Source organism: Cottoperca gobio, chromosome 16 (genome assembly GCF_900634415.1).
Source record: "Cottoperca gobio chromosome 16, fCotGob3.1, whole genome shotgun sequence".
Lineage (NCBI taxonomy): Eukaryota > Metazoa > Chordata > Actinopteri > Perciformes > Bovichtidae > Cottoperca > Cottoperca gobio.
The window spans coordinates 17,361,684-17,380,740 of NC_041370.1; the positions used below are offsets into that span (position 1 = coordinate 17,361,684).

Consider the following 19,057-nt stretch of genomic DNA (forward strand, 5'->3'; position numbering starts at 1 on the left):
TTAGTTAGAAAACAAAATCTAATTGGTAGTTAATGCAGGACATGCAGGGCTCGACAGCAACAGCTGCCCAATTGCCCCAGGCAACAAGATTTGAATCACTATCAACAATTGGATTTGATCTGGTTGCTCCTGTTGGAAATCAGTTTTAACGGTTGTACTAAAACAAAGAACTACAACAACTCATAAAGAATGCTGAAGTCCTGGTGAAAAAAGAGTGCTGCTGTCAGATGTATTGTTCAGGGCACTGTCACTTCAGCAGCCAGGTGCTCAAGCAATAAGAGAACCGAATGTGAAATAAATGGCAAAGCAGAAATTAACGGAAGATTTGTATTTGTTCACAACCTGTAATACAGTCACAGTATCATCTGGGACAATGGCAACATTGCACATCGTACTACTAAATCTAGTTATCCTTGAAAAACGTTCAACTTTATTTACTCAAATATGAAGAACACCTTCCAGCTCTGCCTTGTTTGCTTAACATCCCCATCAAATAGAGTTGTGATGTGCCCGCTAAAAGAGATCTGATCAGGCTTACAGGAGGACAGTTTCACAGTTCAAATGTACCTTATTATACCTTGTAATTATACTATTGAAATAACATCTGTCTACCACTGTTCATTTTATTTTGCATGGGTGGTGATGCTAAGCCACGTATTTTTAGTGAACTTCACTTTATGACAATTTAAACAAGCATCAAGCTGACAACCAACAGCTGATGGCTGTTTGCCAGCCTGGCAACCATAGCTCTAATGTGATGTCAGGCATTGCACTGGCACTGACTTTATCAAATATTCTAATAATAATCATTAAAAGCACATGATCAATTAATTAAACGTACCGCTTCCAACCTTCTCTTCTGAGTAGACTAACAGTGTACCTATCTAGTGGTACGCCTTCCAAACAAAACACTAGAAGGTCGGGAGTTCAACACCAGGGCTGCCACCATTGTACCCCTGAGCAAGGTACTTAACCCTGAGTTGCTCCAGAGAGACTGTCCCTGTAGTTAGTTCAATGTAAGTGGCTCTGGATAAGAGCGTCTGCTAAATGACCTGTAATGTAATGTAATGTAATGGTAGGGGTATCTCTAGACTTCCAAACTATCCCAGTGTGCTTGCAACATATTTCAAATATTCAGAAATATATTTATACCAAAGAGAAGCTAAACAAAGCTTGCAGCTAAACCTTGACAGCAAAAGACATACATCCACATAATAATGCAACCCCCCCCCCCCCTCCCCCACCCAGGTGGAAACCCCTCAGGTCCCACTGACGTCTTCCTGCCAGTTCAACCAGGTTGACATAATGTCTCAAAGGCTTATGGTACGCTATCGGTCATATTAGGGACTCACGTTTGATACGCGACCCTAGGCGCTTACAAATTTCAATTACCTGTATACTAGACACTGAAATGTGATTTCAGCTATAGGCTACACTCAGCTGCCAAGCTGCAACAGAGAAAACTGAATTTATCTCTGCACTGTTATTTTTATGGAGGTTAAAAAAACTAAAGTTCTGGTACATTCAAGCACATTACTTACCCTGATTTTGAATGCGATTAAACTCACATCATTAGGTCAAATAAATAATGTTAGTGTGGTGCTGTCGTTACAATAGACTGGACTGTATGACACATGGTTAGGTTTCTAAAAGCACCGACATACCGTCTGCAAATAGGCTCAGATTTGTCATTAGCAGTTTTTCACTCCTACAGTTGCGTTACCATGTTAGTGCAGCGGCACTGTCTCTTCTAGCTTTAGATTTTATATTCAAGACTCGTAGTACTAGTGAAATGAGGGGCGCATTGCTTTAGAAAATGTAGGATTCCTTTTTTCCATCATAGTTGTTGTCTCAACATTTTCAATTTGGACTATTAATCAGAATATATTTCCCTCAAGTCACGCCATAGAAGCTTTGCTCATAATCAGTGTGACTTTTCAATAGCTTCTGTGCCTGCACTCCCTGGAATACATTTACAGGCCCAGGTGGGAATGTTGCTGGCGACTTGCACACTGCATTAACTTTTTGCCGGCAGTTTGAGCAAAGGCTGCATTTATATGCAATATTTATATAAAAGAAATAGATCTGTGGATTCCTGGACTCCATGAGCGGTGGAAGATGGCAACAGAGGATGTAAACTGTTGAGCTGGATCATCACACAGGGGATTAATCTGTGTTTCATAAGCACGGGGATTTACAGAATAAAAACCTCAGCCTACGATTTCTGCAGCTCTTTATGACTAACATGGAATATTGAGCCGAAGTGCATCAAGTTCTTCTTGAGATCTTTGCTGAATTATGTATGTACAACGGCGCTTGAATAAACTTCGGAATTTGCTTGCCCCATCTATTGCCCACAGCCATCTGATGCTCGACCTTCCTTTTCATTATCTACGCTACAAAGCATTTTTTATGTCAACACAATCAATATATTTTGGCCTGATTCTGTTTCAACGCGTCTTGCAGGAGCCCAAACACTGCTTTTCTTCAGGTTGTGTTTCAAGTTATACGTAAGAGTGGGAAACAGCCGGCGGCAGTCCCCCAACAGTATGTTGGTATGGAATGCTAACATATTTATTGATTGAATATGATTTCATTAGACACGCACCACTGAGAGGAATAGCAGTGGACTGACTGACCTTTGTCTTTTCAAAATGTAACCATTGCCTTGATTCTCTGTCAATTCACTTGTCAGATATGAAGCAACTATACAGGGAGTGAATATTAATCAAGCATTTAAGTAAGTTGTCAAAGGCAACATTTTGGAACATTTTGGTCGCCTATAAAAGTCTTGTTCAGCGTTCAGTTGGACTTAACTTCACACTCTCATCCCCTCGTTGGGGATGGGTGACGTCACGGTGACTACATCCACTTCTTATTTACAGTCTATAGCTATAACTATCAAACATACTGATACAAACTTACAAAACACTGAAATGCATGAAACACAATTTATGCACTGCAGGGAAATAAATTATGCAAGTCTGAACATTTTGTTTGGTAGTACTCTGTCACCTATGACCCGCTTTGAGAGTTAGCCTCCGTTCTTTCATAGAACTTCCTCTATCCTCATCATTAACAGAAAAGATAGACAATTATCTCTTAGCCTACTCCTATCACTTCATCTGTGAAGTTAAAATATTCCTAGAAACCGACACCATATATGAGCTACAAGCAGCTGTGGAACTGACTATATTTAATAACGTTCTGCAACTCTGTGAAATGAATGCTTTGAAAGCTTACCAAAGTCCCCAGGGACGAAGATGTCATAGACACAGCTCTGGCCTCTGGTGTAATTATGTGGGTAGTTTGGGGACAGCACAGTTCCCTCTGAACCTGTGAAGTGACCTCCGCAGGGAGCTGTGAGGACAGGAAGGGAAGCAACAGAGAAACACAGTTAACAAATGTGAAACAACCAGCTTACAATACCTGGGGAAATGAGGCAATAAAGTACAATTAGCAAATCAGTTTGAACCGGCACAAGTGCACAGGTAAGCAATTCAAATCACAAAATCAGAGGAAAAGTCACCTTTCACCTTTCAGCTGCTGATAAATATAATTTTGGCCAGCATACAAAATGATTTGACACGAGGGACACTTTGGGGACATTTTCAAAAGGAAAGTGAGTTGTAAAAGCAAGTCGGAGTCGTGTTCACAGGGTTCAAACCTAAAAGGGAAACAACCAGCGAGGAAAAGTACTTTTTGCCTTCAAAATACATAAAAACATCATCAATCAACAAAATACACAATCACAAAAGTTCCACACGCCTTGACTTCAATCAGCCCATATTGCCCAGCAGCATGTTTTGAAAACCTTGGATTCAACTTTTCAGCTGAAACAGGGTTTCACTCACCAGACTGTGTAAATAACAAGTCCAGTTGCTCTTGTTTTGAAGTTGCTGGATAGGTATTTGCAATCTTAATTGATTAGAACATTAGAAGATCCATTCATGTTCGTATGCAGTAATACAGCTTGTAACAGACCCCATCCACAAGGGGGGAACGAACACCTGTCTTTGAAAACTATTAGCTCCAAACTAAAAACCATACCCTTGCATATTTTTCTTTTACCATCATCATAGTGTAGGCAGATATTCAAATGGCGCCGAGGTTCATCAATACAGGCTGTGGTCTGTCCTGCACCTGCGTCGCTTCTCAGAGCCCTATTTTAAGCTGTTAATGATGTACCTAATTTGCCAAGAATTCTCTAACGCAGTAGCCTCAGACCATTAGGTGGGGGAGCCTCGACAAACATTCAACACTCATTTGTCGGAGAAAAGCTGGCACCAGCTGCTCTGGACCCCCTGTGGCACACACAATGCACATGTCATTGCCGTTTCATCGAGGAGCGCAACATCAGATGAGTAAAATCGAACAGCGGCGCTAACCTAGAAAGATGGATCAGCAATTTATCCACATTTGGTTGTTGGAGTAGTACGAGCCGTGTAATCAAACATACTTGTATGTGATGACAGCGGTAGGACTCTGATTCAAGCTGAGTTGTCAGACAGAACGGGAGACATAGGGTTGCGGTGGGTGAGGAATTTGAGAATGCTGCTGTTGGGAAGGAGGTCACACCTGTACTGTCAATCCACAGCAGGTGAGAGCAGCACTACGGAGCGCACTTATATCGAAACATAGGACTGATATTGAGATTCAGGTTGTCATTTAAGATATCCAAGTATTCGGTTTTATTTCAAGAGAGCTCAGAGCTCTTAACAATTTTAAATTTTAAAATATATTTGCATATATGCAGCCTTTTTTTTTTAAATGTCAGAATGCTGCATCATTACAAACAAAGTAAGATGTTGCAATGTTTTAACATTTTTAACTTGTTACATTTGAAGGATATTGACAATTCTGCAATCCACTTCAGTTAGACACTATTTCTTATCTGTCATACGCTAATATCAACCAATAATGTCAGCCCGCAAATGTATCAGCCTGGCTTGTATACAAACACTTTCAAGTCAGTGAAGTTGTTAGACAGAACTTTTAGCATGTCTATGTATTACAGTGAGATTGCTACAACACAACATCAAATAATAAGATAGGAATCCGTCTTGTTGGCTGTGGCTTTCAGGAAACCTAAAAATGTGAAAGGCCAGTGTTTGGTTTGTCCGTTCTAGGCCACTGTAGAAACATGGTGGTGCAATGTGGCGGACTCCATTAAGAGTACCTGATCCCTATGTAGATCTGAGATAACAAAAGATTCTTAGCTTCAGCTGATTATACATTAATGAAAATTTATATGAATATTATATTAAATTTTTGCTAATAGATCCCTTTAAATTCTACGCAGTGCTCCTTTAAAGTTAATTGTAGGTTTATCAACTTCATTTAATTGCTAAATAATGTGAAGGGACAGGAGCTGGCCATATGCTGGGGCAGCTGAAGCCATTACATTTAGCCTCTAGACCAGGGGTGTCAAACTCATTTCAGTTCAGGTCGGATCAGTAAAATTATAGCATAATAACCTATTAATAATGACAACTCACAACCTTTCCCTTCGTTCTAGTGCAAAAAAGTACATTCGGAAAATGTTCAAATTTGATTTGAATCGTTTTACTAAACATTATGAACAACCTGAAACTTCTTAAGAAAAAAAGGTGCAATTGCAACAATATTATGTCTCAGTTTATCATTTACACATGTGCATTACAACTTACAGATCACAGTGTATCTACAAATACACAAAACATTTAGTCACAGGTATCTGGAACAGTATTTTACTTCATGATCAAAACAACTCATCTTTACACTTTGCAAAGTCATCCCGCGGGCCGGACTGGACCCTCTGGTGGGCCGGTTTCGGGCCGCATGTTTGACACCCCTGCTCTAGACTGTTAAGCCATCAGTTCAAATTTGGTCTCAAAGTGAAAATACTAAATGAAGAGATGCTGGTGGACCCTTTCGTAAAGCCTGTAACCCTAAGGTTGTTCAGTGAAGTTACACAGGTGCCAACTGTAAAAGTAATGAATTGCTCCCTGGTGTGAGAGTGGGTGCCCCCGTTCCCTACTGCTGAAAATGAGAGCTGAATCCTAATTCATTCTTGGCAGATCAGATCCTTTGAGAAGTATTACAAATGGTGTAATGCCACTGGAGGGAGGAGCGGGTAGTTATCTTAAAACGCTTCACATATTCTCTCACTTCTCTCCTTGACATTGGATTCACAGTGATACGGAAAAGCTTTTGGGAATATACTTAGACTTATACTGAAGATCTGGCTGTGAATGATAAACAATTAATATTTGGTATATTATGTTCTTTGCAACACACTGTAATTGTAAAACTATAAAATGGACTATTTTTCGACAACACTTTATGAGATTGCTTCAAATGCTGTTAGTTTAAACAGAAACTAATTCTGCAGACTCCAGGTAGACTCCATACACCAATCAAACATTGTGGCTTTTTATATTTCCAATAAAAGATAATAAAATACTTATTTATTTATTTTACCTGCAGGTTTGGAAACCTAAAAGCTTGAGGCTCAAATATTCAATCTGAATAAGACGGCAGGGAAGATTATGGAGACATTCATTCCCCCCCCAAGACATGTTTGAGCGGTCTACTACTCAGCAGGCCAACAGGATTTTATCCGACCCCTCTCGTGTGTTGAACTCTGAGTTTGTGCTAATGAATTCTGGAAGGAGGTACACGGCCCCCTTGTGTAAGCACAATCATTATAAACACTCATTTGTCTCTCTGTCAGTAAAATGATCAATGAGCAACTCATGGAGGCTTGTAAACATGTAAAGTGAGACACGATTAGTTGTGTTTCATTCGTGTACGTAAGTGTCTATGTTCTTGAGATGTATGCCTGGAGTATGTGTAGCTCTCAACATGGTGAATGGAACACGATGAATTGACTGCTTGTTATTACATTTCTCAGGCTTATGTCTGCATATGTGTTTTTATGTAGTGTGTTTTTTGTTATGTCTTGTCTTGATGCAGCAATTTCCCCTTTCTCCAAGACAATTGTCTCCCATGAGAGTAACCTAAACCTTTGTGGTAAAGTCTTTTATTTTACTTTATCACAAATGTTGCAAGAAATGTTTGCAAATGTTTACAAGAAGTAAGTTCTTGTAAAGTCAGTGCCTTGTATATCATGAATGTATTTACATTGCTTTTGTTCACCAACCATTTCTTTCAAGCTTATTGCTTAGATTAACTGCAGGTTTTAAGTTTCATAGGGATATGCTTATTTAAGGTTCATACTTTTATTTTGGAAAATGTTTACATGCTTTAATGTTATTTTTTCTCATACTGTCTGAATATACTAGGGGTGTTTGATTTTTCTCAGCACTGATGGCTACAGTCTGTCGTTGTTAGACTTTGAGGCTTGATTCGTAAAGATCAGCAGATTATTGGTTTTATGCCCTGACAACTGTCATTTACATTTTCTAATTCCTTCTTAAAAGGATAGGATACATGGTATCAAGTCATATTTCTTGGGGGATGTACTCATTTAAATAATTGTATTAGAAATACAATACCTTTTATAATACGGTACCTATAATAACTTATTTCATTGTCAATTGGGAACACACTGTAGGCAAACAAATAGAACAACTAGATGGCTGAAGAGTATTATAACAGCTTGTGTTTGAAAACTGATATTTAAGTCATAATATAAAATGAAGCCTTGCTAAAACTATATTGTATAATGTTTAAAGTTAAAGCATTAAGAAACTTGATATCCAGCTACTTAAATATGAATAGTTTAATGTTATTTACACTTTGAGGGTGTCATCAAAAGAAAATACACTGCGTGATTTCACACATGTAATATGTTATTGCTATGCTTCGGGACACTGAGGTTGGTTGATTGTAGTTCAGTCTACATCGTATGAGATGGACTCTGTTCATTTTTCTTTTACTTTAAAGTTTGAACTATAAATGATCTACAAAAATGTAAGCGCACTACATCAATAAAACAAAATGTGCTCCTCAGAGACTTGCATTCTGCGTAAGACTTGTACACCACACTTTAACTCATTTTGACACAGCAGAGTCCTGGTATCACATAGTATCAAATATTGACCGAACAGCTGGAGTGCAGTTCTCTGCTACTCCGGCCTTCTGTTAATGTAGAAGTGTTGCCTCTCACCTTGACAACTTGGTTTGGCTCTGTCCCACTCTGGTCTCCTGCTGTTGCCCATGACACATGTCAGAGTGGAGTAGCCCTGGAGCAGGTAACCCGCCTCACAATGAAAAGTCACCATAGATCCCAGCTTGTAGTCAGTACCCATTCTAGAGCCATTCATCACATTCCCCGGATCGAAACACGCCTCCCGCAGTTTTGCTGCCAATCAAAAGAACAAAGCTTTTAGAACAGTGTTTAAAATGAGTGGGGTTTCTAAGTATAAATAGTTACACAGACTTAAAGGGTGTTTTTGATTTAACACTACCAAACTTGTTGAAAATGTAACATGGTAAATATGACAGGAATGATACGATGGAATCAAAGGCTATTCTCACAGCTGGCATGAACAGAAAAAGTAGTTGTGCACAGTAACAAACTTCAAAGACAGTATTGTACGATTCATTTATATATGTAACCGTAATACATACACATATTCTGTGAAAACGCTTGTAGGCCTACCTTTGTATTCCAAATAAAAGCCGGTGTAGCTCACAGAGCCATCGCTGCGAAATGCCAAGTACATGAAGTTGGAAGTGCTTTCAATCTTCTCAGGAAGTTTACTGTCTTGGAAACTGCCAATCAGATGAGTGCTGCTGTCTGGCCCATCGTAGATATACAGGAAATCATAGTTGGGCTCAATACTGAAGCTGTTTCAAATGAAAGAAACACAAATGAGATAAAACAGTTATTATTTTGCCCAATCTTAACCACCAGATTGTATGTGAGATTTAGAATGCATTAGGGCGTCAAAATGAGAGTGTGCACCGCAGTGCTAGAAGTGAGTCACGCCAAGCGATTTGTTTTGCATCTCAAGACAAAGAGATAAAAAAAGATATCTCCCCCAAGAGGTAAGAAGAGATTAAATTGTTGTGACACAGCGCTGGCACAAAATCTTCCCAGACGGCAATGGCAATGCAGTGTGAAAAGATCGTTTCATATTGTAGCGCTGTATATCAAATCACATGCCGCAGTGAGAGAGAGCAGAGCATTTGTTTTCAAAATAATGAGCGTGGTTTATGACAAAAATGTAAATAGCTTGGAGATAATTGCATTTGAGTTGGATCAAGGCAACTCCAATTTAAAATCATAACTCCATCCTTTCATTTGCCATTCCCAAGGGAGAAAGCAGCATTGTGCTAACTCTATTACATGTTTGTTTTGAAGGACAAAGTTTAAAAAGAAACATGGTGAGAAATGGAAAAGTGGGTGGGAGCGCAGAAAGAGGTAATGTTTGCTCCTTCTCCAGCCCTTCATGAAACGCCTGGAAAAACAACAGACAAGAGCAACAGGATGCATGAAGAGTGCCCTCAGGCCCATCTGTGAGTTTGCTCTGCCAGTGTTGCTGCTACATATTTAGATTGCAATTAATAATGTAAAGCTTATGGTCTGAGTATGATTCAGCCTAGGAAATGAGATTCACTCGCACCACAGCTATGCCTGCAATATACAGTATTCATCCAGAAATCTTGTTTCACCACATTTCAGCGAAGTGGCAGGATACCAGCCTTCTAGGTATTTGTAGAGGCACTTCTGCTCCCCCCCCCCCCCCTATCTCCAAAACACACCTGGACTCAAACTCAAGTCCTCTGCTTAACACACATGGCCACCTTTGCTCAATACTATGATGTTATAGCTGGTTCCACTGCAGAAAACAAGCAATTCCAAGGCACAACCTGAGCCGCTGTGTATCCACTAAGAACTGACTCCATTCTGTTTCAGACAGGTTACAAACATACCACAGGTTTAGGGAAAGCTTCATCTTGTAAGCTGCTGGACCATGTACTTAAAGGACAACTGGTTTTCTTTACTGCCTCTAGTATTTGTTTTTTATTTGTTTTTGGAGCCGCAATTCATATCCTGCAGAAACCCTACAGTTCAGGATTTTCTTTTTAATGATTGTTTCAACTTACGTGATCCACACATGTGAGGAATGTATCAAACCTGTGTGCTTTCAACTGTAAATAAGGCAACTGAGACTAAATCTGCCTGTTTTTTACATTTCACCTGGCCATTGAGACATCCAGTGTAACCACAATTCAATGTATTCTTCTTTTGTTTTATGTTTTGACTAAAAGCAACAAAGTAAAATGGGTATTGTAGCAGCTCATATTACCTGATGAAAGCCAAGGAAATCACATAGTCAGAGTGGACAGCAATAAGCCAGTCGCAGTCTTTGCTGTGTGGGTAGGGGTTTGGGTAGTTGGGAGAGAGGATGAATCCTGAAGATCCGGTCACATTTCCACCACAAGGAGCTTGAGAGAAGAAAAAGGAAGAAAGATGCACACAGTGGTCACAGAACAAGTATTTTAAGGTTTCCTCTCCCTGTGTAGTTGTACATATCAGGTAAGATAAAAAGAATATAACAAACATGGAGAATAAACATACTGTACACTTCAACAAATGTGGAGAGTAAAACTTCCAATTATAAATTATTCAAGCAACAAAATGGATCTCAGTTCCGTCTTTTTTTAAGACTTCTGCAACTCTTTCAACAATCCAAGTGCCACAAACTGAAAATGTTTTACTTATTGCTCCTTGCTTAATTGACTTGATAATTATTTTTTGCTGTTGATATGAGTCTCTTGGATCTCATTGGGACTGAGGCAGATATGAAACTAAAAAGATATTAAGACAACTTAATCAATTAATGCATATAGACATTTCTGCTCAAGGATTAAGCTGGATGGATTATGTTTATATGATTTTAAGGACATTTTTAGTGCCTCAGCATGTATAAATCTTAAAGCCTCACAAAAGGCTTTACTTGTCATTCGTTGAGTTTGATGAATAAACTGCCAGCTGTCCTGCTTCACTCTGAGGAAGTGTCAGTAACACGCTGATGAGTAGGTGGCTCTTTTTTGGTGTGGTAACCCTTAACATTGTAAAAGGAAAGCTGACATTTACATCAACTTTCCCCTCACACACACTTGATCGTGTGATCTTGTAATTGCATAGCGAGACGTACAAATGACCAACCCTGTTCTGGCCAGAAAACAAAACCTCAGTTAGACCTGTTGGCAGCAACATCTAGGTTTCTTTGGACCTACTTAGTGTAATTATTTCTAATTGCATTGTTAAGTAATTAGCTGTTAAGCTTTAATAAGACATTGTTCTGAGAGACCGTGGAGTACTCAGTCTTTGACTGGCTGCGGTACTGGATTTGTCCACATAAGAGTTGGCAATGGCTCAAACATATCTGAAGAGTCTTGTTTATCCTGCACATATTCTTAAGACATCAGTGAGAGAGAATTAGTCTCTGCTACAGCCAGTTAATATAAAAACTCACTCGCTCCCTATTCCTCTCACCATCTCTCTTTCACTCGGATCCCCCATACTCCCCTCCCTCTCTCCTTCAATGCATATACCTCACTCTGTCTCCTCCACACATCTCCCCCTGTCTAACGCACACCATCTCCCGCACTCTCACCGATGCAGCTTGGAGGGCTGGGTTGCCAGTAGTATCTATTTTCCACTTGAATGCAGGTGATTCTGCTCTCCCCCTGCAATTCATATCCTGGATCACAGGAGAAGGTCACCGAGTCACCAGGTTCCCGCCCTTCCCCGTTGCGACTACCATTCATGGGAATACCTGGATCTCTGCAAGCTGTCGCAAGCGAACCTGAAGGACAAACACACACACATGTGACACCCGCATACATAAGCACACATGTGCACGCAAAGTACGGGGACTCAATGATTGAGAGAACACGCCTACACATACACACAAGGAGATTCACATAATACGGTAGACAGCTGTCAGGCTGAACCTGTAGTTTGAACAGAGTACGACCACAGAGCAGATTACTGACTGATAGTCAAAATCCTGCTGTGTTCACTTAATCTTTTTTCCTAAACCACAGCTGTGGAGCCCAGAGCTACAAGAATGATCCGGTAAAATCTGATGGATTCTTCAAATATTCCCATCGAGACTTAACACAGTTAAGTATATTGCAGTTTGGTTTTGCTTTTTTTCCTGAAATACAAACGCATCCAGAAACACATACATGGAGTAACAAGTAAAAAATGTTGAAGAAATCCAAATATGGAATTAAAAGGTAATGGAGATCGATTATTACACATACTCCGCACAATACATTTGATTATTTATTTTGAAAATGTAAGTTTAACATCTGTGAAACAAGTGATCATAATACTTAAGCTTGAAATTATAAATAGATACGTAACCTCAATCCTACATAGACGATGAATGTTGGTGTAACCATTTTCAGAATTATGGTCTAAAACCTCAAAAGAGGTTTCTTATAATTGTACTTGCAAACCGCTTCAAACATGATATACACCAATATCCTCAAGAACATCCTGCGTACCATCCACCCTGTCACTCATTGAAGAAGGTCTGCAGAAGTTCACTAAACACAGCCAGATTGTTCTGAAACCACTAGCCTTAAGCAAATCGGGTATTTAAGTGCCGTATGCATCTCCAGAATTGATTCCCGTTTAAAACGAGTGCAGTGAATCCCATGAAATTGATTTTTACATCATGCTGCCATGCCTGTGTACTAAAGACAATGAAAAAAATACGAACCCATCACACATAGCACACATAGGGTGTCGTGTAAACGGCTTGGTTTTTAACCTATCAGCAGAACATGTACACTGCATAAATCGACTAACAGCAGTGAACTGTGAAATACCTGGGACTTTCACTGCTCATCAAGGCACGGTTAAAGATTACATAAAATAATGAGAGATCCACAGGGCATGAGGAAATGTGGAAATTAAAAGCTGCACCGTACTTCAGTTTGATAATTTGACATAATTTGGAGATCTACTACTTAGAAATCAACATGATAATAACCTTTGAATGACTCTTTACACGCTTAGCATGCATAGTTTAAATTAAATTACAAAATACATTTCAAAAATAAGTTTTGGGAGAATTATGACACATTGTCAAGTCAGGCAGGACTCAACCTGTACCGACTTTTACCTACATATAAGCCAAGTGGATGACCTGTTGTTTTTCATCTCCTCAGAGACTCTCACTAAGAGCAAACACTTCACAGTAAACATCTTTAGTGCATCAACTACTCGGAAGAAAATACTCACTGGAGAAGTCGATGGCAAAGCCAGACTTGGTGATATAAAAGTCAGTCTCGAACTGTATGGTGACAATGTTGAGAGTGGAGTGGATCCCCTCAGGCAGCAGCGAGCCGCTAACCTCCCTCAGAGACATCTCGTTCTCGGGAGGCCCGTCCCACACCTTCAGGATGTCGTGGGACGCCTCTGTGTCGAATGCAAGGAACTGGAGACTGTGAGAGGTGAACACAAGAGATCGTTACTCCAGCTTAGTTTGGCAATAGTTCAATTCAGTCAGTTTAAGCCTTTGCATTTAACATATGATCAGACGGAGATAAATGCAGCTTGTATGACACTAGTCACTCATGTTTAGCTGATTTAGAGAGAATACACTTTTGCATTTCAATTACAACGTAGTTCTCAAGCAAAATGAGTGCTGAACCTAACAAGATTAAATTGAGTTCAAAGGAGAGATCTAACTAGAAGCTAGCTTTTGGGTATTTCAGTTGAGATTTGATATCATCAATCAATTTCTGCCAAAGTTAGAAATACGAGCGCACAGACTTATCTGCAATCTCATCAACAGATAGCCTGAGGCATCTCTTCTGACAAAGAATGTGAGGCTGACTTTATGAAATCATACCATGTTTACTTCGACCTCTAAGTCCAAATGGGTTTTATTTCACAGTAATACTAGAAGCTCTCAACCAAAATAAATTCTTCCACGTCCCGGGAAAATTCCCTTGGGTGCTGTCACAGTGTCTACAAAGTCCCTGTCCCAATCATTGTTAATAGAGCTGCTGCAGGCTGTTTCTCTTGATGGCATCTTGCTTTAGAGGAGATCCATGTTTAAAATCTTAACTGAACTTTACGACATCTCATGAAAACATTTTTCTGAGTTTTTTGTCTTTTAAAGTCAGGTCAAGTTAGGATGACCTCAGCTGTTTTAAGATGTATTTAAATCAACAATCAGTTTACTTCTAGGCAATTTCCTTGTGTATAAACTGCAGTCTCATGTAAAACTCAAATTCCCTTTAGTTTGATCCCACAGATCCACTGCATGTCCTTATGTGCCTTTGTTGATTTAAACTCATCCAAATATAATATATATATATATATATATATATATATATATATATATATATATATATATATATATATTTCTATAACAGTTTAAGACCCAATTATAGATTCTCTTCCCCACCGTATTCCATGACTAATGATGCTAAATACAATTTGCATATTTTGTTCAACATCATCATTTAAATATTCTACATTATAAGGATTTTCTAAAAAGTCATCAACGGCTTAGTTATATAAAAGACAACAGCAAACAATATTTTATAGATAGAGTAGATATACAGTATATGTATAATTATGCATGTATTATATGACCATACATGTTATTAGCAACTTGAGTTACCTGACAATGTTGCCAGAGTTGACCTCAATTGTCCAGGTGCACCTCAGGTTGTTGTCATAGGGGAAGGGATACCCAGGAGACAGGATACGCCCTGTAGACTCTCCATGGAAACTCCCGCCACACTCCGCTGCATGCACAAACAAAATACATGAAATCCTCCAAAAATGCAAACTCACACGAGAGCATATGGAGACACAAAACGCTCATACAGCGTTTTGAAATACAGAATAAATGCTGTCAGAGTCTAAGCTTACTGAAGCTCAGAGTCTACGATGAGGACTAATGAGCAACAGTTTAAGTTCTGCTGAAAATGAACTGTTTTCTTTTTCTAACAGGTAATGCGACTGCAACAAAGACTTACTGCCTGGGCAGATAGTCACAGATGCAACACTTCTTTTGTCTCCAAGTATGCCTCCTAATGATGCCATTAATTAACTGTAAAAGAGACTGTGTCCAGAGAATATATAGGCTGGGCCTTGCACTGCAGGGAGGACACTGATACACATGTTAATGATTGAAGGAATATATATCATCCGATCTATGTTGTCTGTCCCCTGGTTATCGTCTATCTGTATTACAAAGCAAACTGCACTCAATTAATAGGAGAATTGCATTAGATTACCACAGTGGTAGGCTATAATCAGGATCATAACACCAGGCAAATGTAAAAGTCCTTGACAGGATTCAGGATGCGGCCCTGGAGAAATGGCTGGTAATCCTGTTTCACATTCAGCTCACAGATACAAAGCTCACTATTAATATTGACCATTCAGTGATCCAGCACTTAATCAGTTAATCAATAGACTGATTTAGTTTTTTTTGTGATGGTATTGAACATGCCACAATGCCAGACCGAAGTCCTTTCACCTGAAAAAGGAACAAATACATGTTTCATTGAAAAAGGCGGTAGGGCACGGCGGCCTTTAAAGTGCAATTCTGCACATGTCTGGAATTTATAAATAATTTTTTACCTTAATCCATCACTGCTAGACATCAAGAAACAGACACTGCCTCACAACACCTCCCAGACTCTAGCAGCGTGCAGGTAATAGCTTCATCATTTCTGTCTCAGCATGTTTTGAATATGAAAGTACAGCCAAACCTTAAGTGCATTATGTCCAGACTGAACAACAGGTGATAATTATGCCTTTACTTTAATAAGAAAAATGCTGATTAATGACTAATCACAGAAAAAGTTCAATAGTAAATCAAATTGCTTCAATAGAGTGTTCTTAATGACACACAGAGAGATCAATGATACATATTAAAACATCAGGTGTTTATTACCTTCACTTACAAAAAGACAAGCAGCACATTTTCTTTCAACACCGTTCAATTAAATAGAAACCATGTTGGGATAAATCCTTGGAATTATTAGCACCTAGCTGAGCAATGTGGACAGTGTGCCTGGCCGGAATAAGAATATAAAATACTTCAGAAGGAAAGAGATAAAAGAGAGATGGCCAGAGACCGGGAGAGAGGAACCAACATACAGACATGAGCAGAAAGGATTACCTATACATGAGGGCAGGAGGTTGTCCCATGCCCTTCTCTCCCCAGTCATGCACTTGAGTATGCCACTGCCGTGCAGGGTGTAGCCTTGGTCGCATCCGAACGTGATGGCACTGCCAGAAAAGTGACCCTGGTCAGTGACTTTGAAGCCGAACTGCGGCACACCTGGATCATCACAGTGGGATAGCTCAAAGCCTGGATGAGTAAGATAGAGGCACAAGAGGACGTGAAAAGGTTGGAGAAGAATGTGAGTTCAAGAATGACAAGCCATCCTGTAAACCAGCACCACATTCACAGTTATCTAGAACAAGGGGACGTGACACTGGTTTACAGATACCTGTTCATGTTTAAAATCTTAACTGAACTTTACAACATCTCATGAAAACCTATCGTAAAAGATATTGATTGAACTTTGAGAATAACTTTCCAGTTGAGGGCTGGTCTTATATTACGTGGCAGTAAAAGTTTCCTTTTTGACAAATAGCACAATTAGATGTTCACAATAAACTGTTCAATTGACTCCGGGCATTTATTTATATATGTGTGTAGCACAAATAAGAAACAGCGCATCCACTTGTAACACTTTGGGGTAATATAAAATAAACAAGCCACAAACAAGAACATGTTGCAATAACTCTTAAGATCAACATGTTTGAACTTGACCGTGGTCTTTATATGATCTTGTCTCTTTCAGGTACTAAATGTAAGTGTTCTGCTATGCAGCAACAGTGTCCGCACATAAACCCAGCACTGTTGATTTATGGTCTCTTCTCACAGCGAGGTCCATGCCCATGCCAGATGTTATGGCAGTATTACAAGTGTCATGCCCAGTATAAATCTCCAGCAGTTACTGCTCACATTTAGAAAATTACCTCCACACTTTTGGTAGAAGAGTCATGAAAACATGATCTGGTTTTCATGTTCAAACTAGATTTAAGCTGCCCATATCCCACCTTCTCCTGGCCCCTGTGCTGTTCATACATCAATCAAATGTCTCCAAGTTGAAAAGGGTTATTCATTGAGGTTGAAAAGACCAAGTAAAGACCGCACTTTGAGGTGAATAAAGGGTGCGAGTTTCTACTCTGCCATTTATCTTATGCACATCCCTTCTCCCTTTTAGAGAAGAAATCTAATTATGTGATACTTAATTATGGCTAATTATGTAACTCAAAACACTCTTCACAACTAATTGTCGTTGCATTTAGCTGCTGATGGCAAATTAATTAGTTGTTGTAACTGACTACACACACACACACACCGGATTAATGTACATGTTATTATTTTGGCAGGCCTGTCAGGTTGCAAAACCAGAACCATGTGTAATGCCGAACTGCACTCTATTGTATCAGAATGTAGTAAAACTGTTTGTACTTGGCACATTTGGTGTTATTGTCACAGAGTGAGAATTGCCAGTGTGGGCCTAGTAACTGCAAGTTAGCTAAAAACTTTTTGCTTTCATACTATTCAAGTCAAAACAGCACCTGGCCAGTTGCCAGTCTCCCTAACTATGTTGAATTCTACCTTAGAAAAAACTCAATGGTAGACGAGAAGAAGAGCTCAATTGCAGGTGAAACACAAAAACACTTTAAATTGGACTGCAAAATGCAATGTCACCAAAACATTCTCTCGTCACAGTAATAAATTAGAAACGGTTAGCAACAATACACAGTCAGCAAGCCAATTAGGGGGAGAAACAAAACCCATCTATTACTGGCCCACTTTCAGCAATGACCCAAACTTTCAATACCCGCACGCACAAGGAACACACTATATACAGTGCATGCACATACACATTGATAACGCACAAACACACTCACTGATTTCAAACAATCCCAACAATAATCCACCTGTTTTAACAAGGTACAGAAAGGCAGGCATGGAGGCTTAACGCAGAGGTGAACAGCAAAGGAAAAGAGAGAAAATGGATTCACAAAAAGAGAGGCAGAGGGAGAGAAAGGGTGGAAAGAAAGAAGCTCATTTTCCTGCAGGAATGGAACGGAAATACCATGTTGTGTTTAATGGATACCCTGACAGTGAAAGACATAGTGAAGCAGGGTGAGGGTCAATTAAAATGTTCTTTTAAATGGTGCTACTTGAAATGCCTGGCTCCTGAAGTGAGGCTAAATTCTCTCATTTGGAAAAGCTTTAGGGCCCTCCACCCCCAGGGATATGAAATGTGACCTACTATGGTATATGAGCTGGAACCCCACTGCTGTCGCCTCCTGGTCAGAGTAAAATTCAAGCCACAGATAGTTGGAGGTGCTGGTAAGAGACAGACCTTGCATCAACATGCCTGTGTATGAGCCAAGGAGTTGGGATGCACCGTCTTTACCGTCATACACCTGATCAGAGACAGAGAAGAAGACTTTTATACGGCACATCTATTGCAAAGGCAATGTCCTAAAGGAGATGTGAAAATCTAGCAAGGCAGCTTCATGATGTCAAACTAAAAAAAAGATTATTCTTCTAAGGTTTGGAGGAATAATTGTTCCTTCTACTTTATTCTATTAAGAGTAGACACCAATTATCAACCAAGGATTATATTAGTTTAACATCAGTGCATTTTCCAAGCAAAGAGTAAGGTACGCTTCTATGTTTTATGGATTTTTGCTAAACATAATTGCAGTTTTTTTTAAATCTTCATTTGTTATTTATTTTTACCACAGATCTTTGTTGATCCACGCGCCTTATAGAAATTACTCTTTGAAGAAACACCCATTTAAATTCCTACAAATTTCCAGCAGTATACCTAATCCTTCCTGATTGACATCTGTGAAATAACAAAAAAGGAAACACAAGGCTCTGGGCTCTTCCTTTGAAATACTACTGGGGCCCTCTCTATTTTGTTTTCCCCCTTCTTCAAGTCAATTTAGCTCTCTAAGCATGTCTTTTCACATTTCAGATGTTCACAAAATGACTAAGTAAAAGAGATT

The 19,057-nt window shown here is 39.4% G+C and overlaps 1 protein-coding gene across 1 annotated transcript in view; it reads right to left on the reverse strand.

The window, feature by feature from the left end:
- Nucleotides 1-19,057, reverse strand: part of LOC115021174 (CUB and sushi domain-containing protein 3-like) — a 205,022-nt gene that overhangs the window by 104,917 nt on the left and 81,048 nt on the right. Inside the window, 9 exon segments of the mRNA XM_029451384.1 lie at nt 3,244-3,360; nt 8,114-8,308; nt 8,609-8,796; nt 10,263-10,401; nt 11,577-11,768; nt 13,220-13,422; nt 14,613-14,739; nt 16,128-16,319; nt 18,310-18,466. Coding sequence (XP_029307244.1) covers nt 3,244-3,360; nt 8,114-8,308; nt 8,609-8,796; nt 10,263-10,401; nt 11,577-11,768; nt 13,220-13,422; nt 14,613-14,739; nt 16,128-16,319; nt 18,310-18,466 — 1,510 coding nt within the window.